The 9,995-nt window shown below is 34.4% G+C and overlaps 1 protein-coding gene across 2 annotated transcripts; it reads right to left on the bottom strand.

Annotated features, from left to right (window-relative positions):
• Nucleotides 1-518: 518 nt before the first annotated feature.
• Nucleotides 519-7,333, bottom strand: LOC130748158 (cycloartenol-C-24-methyltransferase). 2 transcript variants are annotated; one of them, XM_057601320.1, is made up of 13 exons: nucleotides 7,158-7,333; nucleotides 4,034-4,100; nucleotides 3,383-3,456; nucleotides 3,217-3,301; nucleotides 3,075-3,130; nucleotides 2,926-2,980; nucleotides 2,541-2,588; nucleotides 2,184-2,267; nucleotides 1,846-1,962; nucleotides 1,657-1,740; nucleotides 1,413-1,538; nucleotides 1,148-1,245; nucleotides 519-854 (listed from the first exon to the last, which is right to left on the bottom strand). In XM_057601320.1, the coding sequence occupies exons 1-13, from the start codon at nucleotides 7,220-7,222 to the stop codon at nucleotides 806-808; spliced, it is 1,008 nt and encodes a 335-aa protein (XP_057457303.1). In that variant the 5' UTR covers nucleotides 7,223-7,333; the 3' UTR covers nucleotides 519-805. The 2 variants fall into 2 exon arrangements, with proteins under 2 accessions (XP_057457303.1, XP_057457302.1); XM_057601319.1 differs by lacking the exon at nucleotides 7,158-7,333 and adding an exon at nucleotides 5,616-5,896.
• Nucleotides 7,334-9,995: the final 2,662 nt, after the last annotated feature.

Here is a 9,995-nt window from a genome sequence, read left to right as displayed (position 1 = left end):
TTAACACATGCCATGTAATTCCCTTGTTGACACAAACAAAATTGTAAGTTTTTGAGGAGAGAAGGATGGAGGGACCAAAAGTGCAACGTCAAATGTTATATTATTCTACCCTGCATAAAAGAAGAATTAAATATTTTTTACATTTCCAAGATATTAAATGCGTTGATTTTTTATTTAATACTTTCTTTATTCAGTATGTATGAGAATTTGTAGAAGAATTTATATGAGATATAATACTACTCCATTTTAAAACATGGAGACCTAGTTTTTTTTTTGATACATTGGAAAACTACTAACAAAGACAACTAAGGAATAGAAAACGAGTCCTTCAACATAAGGTACTCCACATCAAGATCAGGGGAGTCAATTGTCCACGCTCCAGACGCCTATTGATGTCTTTTGTTGAGCTTGAAGATGTTTTATCATTTTGCATTATATTATTAGCTCGATCGTGGTTGATTAAAAAAACTGTTCATCAATTTAATGACCAATTCAGATTTGAAAACATTGAACAATAATTTGACTTCAATCAGCTTTTAAATTACTTTGCCTGCCCTTCTGGGTAAAAACCCCCACTCATAACATGTAGGATAAACAAACCAGACATGAAAATCAATCCATATTTGTAAAAAAAACTATACTATCCAGTAACGCAGGAGTAGCACTGCTTCCCCAAGCAAACAAGCAACCGAAAACAGCTAAACTTACAACGGAAAGGCCAAAGACAATCTTAGCTTAGGATCCTCCACCCAGAATCACAGTAACAATTGAAAACAACAACCTATTTTCACCACTACTTTAGTTACTATGGCTTCCGTGCCAAAAAGAAGTACATTGGTGTGAAAATCTCTCTCCTGAAAAGGTAAACATAAGCAAGTCAAGTTAGACAGTTCCCTGCTCAAGATAAATTTTCACAAGTTGGTAGTAGTTAATCTTTTTTTTTTGTAGTAGTAGTTAATCTTAGTATTCAATTTATCAGCAATCACTCAAAAGGCCTAAATGCATTCATCTTCCAGTTTAGAAATTGCTGTATTGATTAGAACTACACATATTGCTAAGAGAGTCCCTATTTTAACTTACATGAAAAATTATATCCATATATTTCATATAAGCTAGATGACATTAATGGGATAAATGAGAAACTTACTTTCCGCCTTCGACTAGGCCATCTGCAGCCTTCTCTAGAAAATCTTGAACTCTTAGACTCCCTTTAGGAGCCAGACCAACAAACTCCATAGCCTTGACCTACAAATATAAACCCATAGCCCCTAATGAAATTGAATTTTGAGTAATAGAAGAATAGAATCTTTAATTTCTCAACAGGGTGCAAATTACCAAAGAACTCTGAGGAATAATACCAAAAGGATACCTAAAGTGAAATAAGAAATATATGCTATGTTCAATAACAATACCATGTTTTTGGTGAAAAGTCGTCCAACAGTTGTAAGACGGAAGCTACTAAGTGAGAACTGACTTGTGTCTAAAGGCAAGTACCAAGGAAGAGAAGAGTCCACAGCTAGATCTTTCACCCATATTACCTTCACAGACATAAGGAAAGAATCCCCCATTAGACAATTAGGTTTCATCTAATACGTATTAAAAATAGAATACTAGCAGAAGGTTATAACTTATAAAAAATAAGAAACTTGAGTTCACCTCAAAACCTGCTTGCTTTAGAGCTTCAAGACACTTTGTGGTCAACCTAATGTCAGGAAGCCCATCACCGATCTCAATTTCTGCCTGTAACAAGGAATTTTATCTATTGAATAACAAACAAAGAAGAGGCTTTGATAGACTCAATAAATAAACTCAATCAAAATTCTTTCTATCCCTCAAATATCATACCTTGATTTTTTGGTGCTCTTGGTTATTGGGATCAAAAGAATCTGTCATGCACCATTCATAAGCAGCAAAGTGTTGGCCAGGCTTTAACACTCTGAAAATCTCTTTATAGCATCCATACTATCCATATTACAAGGCAGGAAAAATTATTAGTGTCATAATACAAATAAAGACCATTTTATAGATTCACAGTTAAATGTGCACTTCAAGCTGTTATTGTTGGCCAAATTGAAAGATGGTTCATAATATTTAACAAATCATGGATACATGTAAAGATATAAAGCTGCAGTAGGGAAAATAGGGATGGCAAACTAATGATAGTATGAAGTACTGTCACATACAGCATCTGGTGCATGGCAGGTAGCTTCAATTGCATACACTGCATCAAAACTATTGTCTGGGAATGGCATTTTCATGAAGTCGGCCTGCATTAAAAAATATGATACTTATGTTAACAATAATTTTAAAACAATATCATTTTGTTATGAGGCTTTGAGCAACTGTTTGGTAATGCTGAATTTGAAATAGCTTTTAAACCGTAAGGTGTCTCTTGAGCTCACCCAAACACACTAAATAAAATATACAACGCAACAGATATCAGGAGTTGAACAACTTCACAAAACATTGGACCTATATGTGTTGAAATATAAGGCCTCCCACTCCCATAAACAGAAATAATTGATTTACGAAGTATCAACCTTGACAAAGTTGCAAGTCTTGTCCACTCCAGCAATACGATTGAGTTCCTGTTAATCAGTAAATATCAGTTAGTGATCAACATATTTTAGAATTTTTGGGTTTATGTACTGTCTTTTTTAATAAAATATACAATATAATATCTCAATCAAAAAAGTTTTTTAGAATTTGCCCAACTAACTGGAAATTTAGCATGAGGGACCTATTAAATTAATAATAGACAACTGTCATAACTCATAAGTACATTACCACTGCTTAAACAATGCATCAATGTTATGTCAGAAAAATGAATCAATACAAAATTAGTGACAGTTTTAGGACCAATCAGGATCTAGCAATTAGATATGATGATTAAGGTATCAATGCATTTAACCTCGGAATACATACCTTTCCTCTTGTAATCTGGTACTCATTGTTGTTCAACCCTGTAACTGATGTTGAGCTGCACAAATACTGCTTAATGAGTTTTGTTCCAGTCAAGGTAAAGCAGGTAAGTGCAAAGGAAGAGCAAGTATAAACGAAAAGGTGATGTATACCTGAATCGCGAAATTTCTCTTAATGGTCCCCCAATTCCACATCCAACATCCAAAACCTTAAACAAATAAAGAAAACAAATTTTAATAGATAGCATGAAAGCCAGGTATCTGTTAGCTAATTTGCTTTATTCAAGATGAAAACCTTCTCTCCAGGCTTCAGGCCAAGTTGTAAAGCAAGGAAGTGCTCATGTCGCTTGATGCTCTCTCGAAGAGATTCCCCTTTCCATCTACATAAGGAGAAAATTATAAGTATGATCAAATCGACAAAAAAAATTAATTTGCAATTGCAAAATGAAGTAAATGGATACCTGGGTGCGAAATGGAAAGATTCCCCCCAGCCAAACTCATAAAAGCTGGTAACAAGATCATAGTATTTATTAACCTGAAAACATATGCAGATCATATGATATTCTTTCTGCAGATAATCAAATCAACTATAATAAGTAAAGACTAAAAACATGGTATTCCCGAACTTCTCGAATCATGTTATACAACCTCACAAGTGTGATGAAAGTAGATATCTAAAAAGGAAGAGTCAATATTCATTTACAATATTTTTTTTAAATAAAAAAATATAGCTACAAGTTAATCATTTCAATATAAACTTGACTGAAGTAAAAAATCTATATCACTAGATAACTAACTACCTACCTAGACATTCAAAGTAGATTTTGTTTCCGTGACAGATACCTCCATAAAAATTGTAAAGAATGAAAGACATTTTTAGTCAAACAGAAGTTCTTAATATCTTGTAGGATTAGAATAAATCTAGCAGTTCCCATAAAAGAGAAAAAAGAAAAGTACTCCCCATACAGAAAAAGTGTGAACGTAAAATCATAAAGAATAGGTAAGGTATATAGTATGCATCTGACAAGGTTGCCAACTTGCCATTGATATCCATGTTATCAGTAGAAAAAATAACACTAAAATATTGGCTGTTAACTATTGATATCTCTCACCATATCAGTATAGTTAGCTTTCCTTTCTTCCTCTTGACCTCCATAGCATACATGATACTTCTCATACCTGAACCATAAGATCAATACATTTCATCAGGCTAACATAAAGAAATATTATCATGCAAATACCTATTTTTTTACCATATGCAAAAGCTATAATGATTAACAACAAACTCTCTTACACTGTATGATGGCAATGGTTATGTTCTTCACCCAAATACAGCAGTGTAATAATAATAAATAACATATGAAATCATTATTACAAATCCATATATAAATAAATAACTTAAACGATTAGCAGTATCCCTAATTCCCCATTAGATTCTAGGCAATCATGTGATCACTGTCACATTGCAAACCATATTAGTCAGTGAATATAAAGCAAAGAGCAGTAATAAATCCGACAATACAAAGTTAAGGAGATAATATAGAACTAAAATATCTCTTCAAACGACAGCACGGGCAGTTGCAATGCAGAAAATTTTAATTAGAAAATATTCTTTTAAGAGCAAACTTAAATAACTGGAAAAAAATGTGTCCACTTTTCTGTAACCACCCAAAGGTTTAAAGCATGCTTGGATTGGCGGTGACACACAATTCAAAGCACTGTAATTCCAGAAGATACAAATTATAGCTTCTTTCCATAAGTAATTATGGGACTTTCCACCTCAAAACCAAACAGCCACTAGCAACATAGCATCCTTAGTTCACATATAAAAATTGCAGATATTCCTGATTCCTAAACTGAATAAAAGGATGAAGTCATGAACAGTGTGTTGAATTTTTTTACTTGAGGTAAATAAAACTCCCAGTTAAAGCCTGAAATTACAGTTCAGTTTTCACTACATTCAACTGGGTGGTCATTCATAACAGTGAACAGTGTGTTGCTAGTTGTTAGGTAAGGTGTGATCATAATCAAAATGAGACTGACCCAGTATTCCAATAATGCATTGATTGCAATTGCAGGATGGACCAGGATGTGATTCCTTTCCTGAAATCCTAATATTTCCAAAGAGGATGACAAAGACTTCAATTCCCCAATTCCCTTCTACTTTTAGTTAAACAAAAATCCCAAATTTTTATGGTCAAAATTCATACAGTAGTCATTTTATATCAGATCCAACCAGTGTTATTCCGCCATATCCCGCCATTATTTGTCATCTATGGCAGGGTTTCGGCTTTCCGACACGACCCCCCATCCGCTATTAACAACACTGTATCCAACACAGATTCAATCAATTTCCTAATCCAAATTTAACAATTATTATTTGTCAACCTTTGTACATATCAAAATTTTCAATAATTTCATTTTATAAAAAATGAAACACAGTCCCAAATCTTCACATTCTACAATATAGTAATTAACCCCTTTGATACCAGATCCACTGCCAGAGTGATTCTACACTATTTTATCCAAATATCTTGAATAACAATTAGCATTTTCATGACAAAAAAAAATTGCAAACAACTCTCACACTGCATGATTCAAGTATAACAACTGCATTTCAATAAGCAAAATCAAAGTATAAAATCACAATGCGTTTTGAAAAGAAGAAAAAGTAAAAGAGAGTGAGAGACACACTTTTCAACAGCGGAAAGAACTTCAGCTTTTTCAATCTTGCCACCGAGATTGGAAGCCAAATCCATAGGTGCAGGTTCAGGGAGCAGAAAACGACGACGTTTGGATCTGAGTTGAGAGAATGGTGAATGAATCGGAATCGGAATCGAAGGAGAAAAGGGGAATGCGGGAGGGAAAACTCACGTGGTGAGTTTCTGAGACTGAGTGATGAATAAAAGGAAGAGAGAGAGGGAAGAGCGAGGGAACCAATGAGAGAAAAGGCAAAGTGGACAGCAGAAAAATGAGTCACCGAATGGCTGGCATTTATGGATTTTCTGAGAAGTATACATCAACTATAAGGACCAGGTTGACCAAGTTGGGTGACCCTGACCCAACTGGTGGTGTCATTTGTAATGGTAAAAAATGGTTGTTTTAGCCGAGAGTTCGAATCATATGAGCTACAACTTTAAAGAACATTTGGCTTTAGTCATAGTTGAGTTAAAATTATAAGAGTAATTTAACACACAACTGCGACCAAGTTGGGTTAGCAAGCGATGTGTCCAACTAAATACTAATGCTAGTGCTTGTCATTTATGAGATTCTCTCGATTAATTTTTTCATCAAAAATATTTAGGATCACAAAACTCTGTAAAAGAGGCAAACACATTTAGGTCTTTATCAAAACAAGAATGAATCAAACCGTTCAAAAGAGATAAGTCTTTGCCTCCACTTGGACAAAACCTAAAATTCCATATCAAGCAACATTGAATCACTAGGAAAGACCTTCTTTTGGGTACTACATGTGACGACAAGTTCAACTAAAATGAGATCCTATCAAGGTATAACAGAAAACACAAAGAACAAAGACATTTCCCAGCAGAGAAAACTCGCAAGATCGACAATTGACAAAAAACACAAATACCGAATGCAAGTTCACACAAAATCAGAAACAAAACAAAAAAATTAAAATCTAAAAAGAGAAAAGATGACACTTGAAAAATCCAGCAGCCACCTAAGAGATCACTACCACCAAAACCAAGCATGTGAAAGTACGGTCATGTATATGGCCTTAAATTCAACAACAATTTGAACAACAATCATTATATCTAGTCATGTTAACATTTATGCAAATAATTTTATACGTACACATCATTATATCTAGTCATGTTTTTTTATACCTTTTTACATATTTAAATTTTCAATAATTTTCATTTTATAAAAATGAAACACAGTCCCCAATCTTCAAAGTCTACAATATAGTAATCAACCCTTTTTATACCAGATCCCACAACAAGAGGGATTCTACACTATTTTATCCAAATTTTCTGAATCATAATTATCATTTTCATGACAAAAAAAATGCAAACATTTTGTTTGTTAAATATCATCACTCACACAACTCTTACACTGCGTGATTCAAGTCTAACAACTGAGAACTGAGGAAAAAAAAACACAGTGAGTGGAGTGAGTAACTAATGCAAATAACTCATTTGGATCAGCAAAACTAAGTTTAAAACACAATGCGTATTGAACAGGAAAAAAGGCAAAAGAGAAGGAGAGACACACTTTTCAACCGCAGAAAGAACTTCAGCTTTGTCAATCTTGCCACCAAGATTGGATGCCAAATCCATAGCTGCAGCTTCGGGGAGGTGAATGAATCGGAATCAAGAAGAAAAGGGAAATGCAGGAAGCCAGGAACTCACGTGAGGAGTGTATGTATGAGAGTGAGACAGAGTGTGAAGTGTTATATTTATTTATGTGAGTAGCGATGAATTATGAGTCAGCGAATTGCTGTCATTTATGGATTTATGTGACTGGGAAAGTACATCAGATCAGACCACGTTGGGTTGTCAAGCGATTTGTACTGTACAACTAAATGCTACTGCTAGTCCTTATCATTTACGAGATTCTCCCTGTGCTAGACGGCTTAAGGTATTAAATTTATAATTTATCGATAACATTTATGCAAGGTTAGTGAAAATAAGTTTATATGTGTTAGAAATCCTAAGTTAGAACCACATAACACCACAAAACCTTAGGCTTAAGACAATGAGTGTGTGTACTTTATTATATATAGACTTGTGCACTAGTTGATCTAGGCAATGTGAGACTTCTTTTGAGTCACCGCTTGTTATCTCTATTAATATGTACATCTAATTGTATCATGTTGTTGGTTCAAATACAGTTAATTGTAAAGGAGACGTGTTAGTCAGTTAAGAAACTAATATAACGATTCTCTAATTAAACAATTACTTAATAAAGAGGCTCTGTTCTGAGATTCATAAGACACTTGCTGTTAAGAGGTTGAAGATGAGGTAAGTATATAAAATTAAAAGAATGACTAAAATGGATAAATTAAACAAAGACTTAAAGAGTGAAATGCGATAAAAAAAATTGGAATAAAGTAAAGTGCTAGAAAAGTAAATGTCAGAAAGCAAATGACTAAGCAAAATACGGGGGAATTTATATGTTATAGTGTTATACTAATTGTTTGAGTTGTGTTTTTTACCAGTAACTTCATTCCTATTTATATGTACCTCATATAACTTTAGGTGTTGATATGACATCATGCCACTAATCCACATTCTACTTCTTGCATACACTCCCAGAACGTGGGGTGTTAATGCTTATCTATCCTAGTCAATTAAATTATTTGTTTACAGTGAGTTATGAGAGTATATATAGTAAGTTCCTCTACATGTTTGGAGGGTGAGTTTTAACTTTTAACACGTACGTCCGTAATAATACTTTCCAGCTCAAATAGCACTAGAGTGGTTTTTACCTTTTGCATTAATTACTTGAACATGTAAGTATCGTTTCAAAAAAACAAAACATGTAAGTAATATGATGTTGAGTAGGGAATATTGATCAATTCAGTTTGTGCAACGTAATGTAATCTCAGAAACAAGATATTTTATTTTCAGGAGTAATCAATGGGTTTGGACCCCAAATGGGACAAAATACATATCTCTTCCACACTTAACTGTGGCCCGGCCCCTGCAATCTGCAAGCTGAGAATATAAACCATGACTCCATGACAACATGACTTCTGTTTTTTTCCTCCACACACATTGCCTACTACTTCAGAAAAAGGCTTCTCATCCAAGGCCCGTAAGTTAGGCGAGGCCTTCTTAATCGCCAGCAAAGATGGAAGTCATGATTTGTGAAAGATCATTGACCAAAAAACAAAAGATTTGTGAAAGATCTGAGTCAAAAGTACTTATATCTTATGCTATTAAGATCGGAGTATATGATTACGTTTAGAGTATTGACAAGCAGTTATCATGATGCATTAAACTCGTTAATATACTTATTAACATATCATTCCTGACGTCTACACTTAGTGATATTATATTATTCTAAGCCTTTTTTTTTAGGATTCTAAGCTAAATTGTTAATTTATCTCATGCAGGCAATACACATTCAGTAATTTAGCTAACTGTAGATGTTGTGGTTTATATTTCTCACCACGCCCACACCCTAAAGTTATAAGTTTCTTCCTTTTGACGCTTCCATAATCAAACTTTGCAGTAACAACAACAAAGCAAGTCTCCTTCCCCAGCATCCGAGCCCAAACAAATAGTTCATGTCGGGATTGAAATTTCTGCAAACAATAAAAACACATAAGACACTTAACTATTGAATAATCAATTGTATATAACATATTAGGCACAAGATAAATGCAAATCTTATCGATCAGTGGTAAATGCTTCTATACAATCAACCCGGACAACAGAAGATGATTCATTACCAGAGGTTGCATTGATACTATGGTGTTCAGACTTCACTTTTTGAACTCGTTCTTTCACGTCATCGCCTACTTCATCCACATTATCCACATTCTTAATCCCTTGAACCACGTTATTAACCTTATCAACCTCCTCTAACAACATGGGGTGCATGACTAGGATGCTTGAAACAATTGCAAATGTTAAAATCACATGTTTCCCATCAAAGTGCCAAAATGCACCTTAAAGTGCGAAATCATGTCAATTCACACTTTCAGGTGCGAAATTAATGATGTTTCGCACTTAAAAGGTGCGAAAAACAACAACACTAGACGCACATATAAGTGCGAGAAGAAAAAAACATAACCAGATAGGCACGATCCACACCTACCACAGGTGCGGAAAGATGATGATGTACCTAGACAATATCGTGTTCAAATACGACGAAAAGTTGGGGGATTGTGAGCGCAACCTCAATAGTGAAGATCACAAGAGCCAATGATGATGGCGAGATGAAGAAGATGATTGTGGGTTTAAGGTGGGAAGAGGATGGTGGTGAGGGAAGGTTATGATTGATGAAGAAAATGAAGAGGATGTATGGTGGTGAAAATGGTGGAGATTGAAGAAGAAAATAAAGAGGATGGCGGTGAGAATAGTGAAGGTTAATGAAGATAAG

This window comes from Lotus japonicus, chromosome 3 (assembly GCF_012489685.1).
Source record: "Lotus japonicus ecotype B-129 chromosome 3, LjGifu_v1.2".
NCBI classification, from domain to species: Eukaryota; Viridiplantae; Streptophyta; class Magnoliopsida; order Fabales; family Fabaceae; genus Lotus; species Lotus japonicus.
Note: the sequence above shows the minus strand (reverse complement) of the source record. Positions and strands in the feature narration are given on the sequence as shown.

What these genes read in the sequence shown, in the direction of transcription:
- LOC130748158 (XM_057601320.1), bottom strand. Translation starts at nt 7,222, where the DNA reads ATGGATTTGGCATCCAATCTTGGTGGCAAGATTGACAAAGCTGAAGTT. An exon ending in AAGCTAACTATACTGATATG is followed by an intron (nt 3,457 to 4,033) that starts GTGAGAGATATC and finishes ATATGTTTTCAG; the next exon opens with GTTAATAAATACTATGATCT. An exon ending in TAAAGCAAGCAGGTTTTGAG is followed by an intron (nt 1,539 to 1,656) that starts GTGAACTCAAGT and finishes ATGTCTGTGAAG; the next exon opens with GTAATATGGGTGAAAGATCT.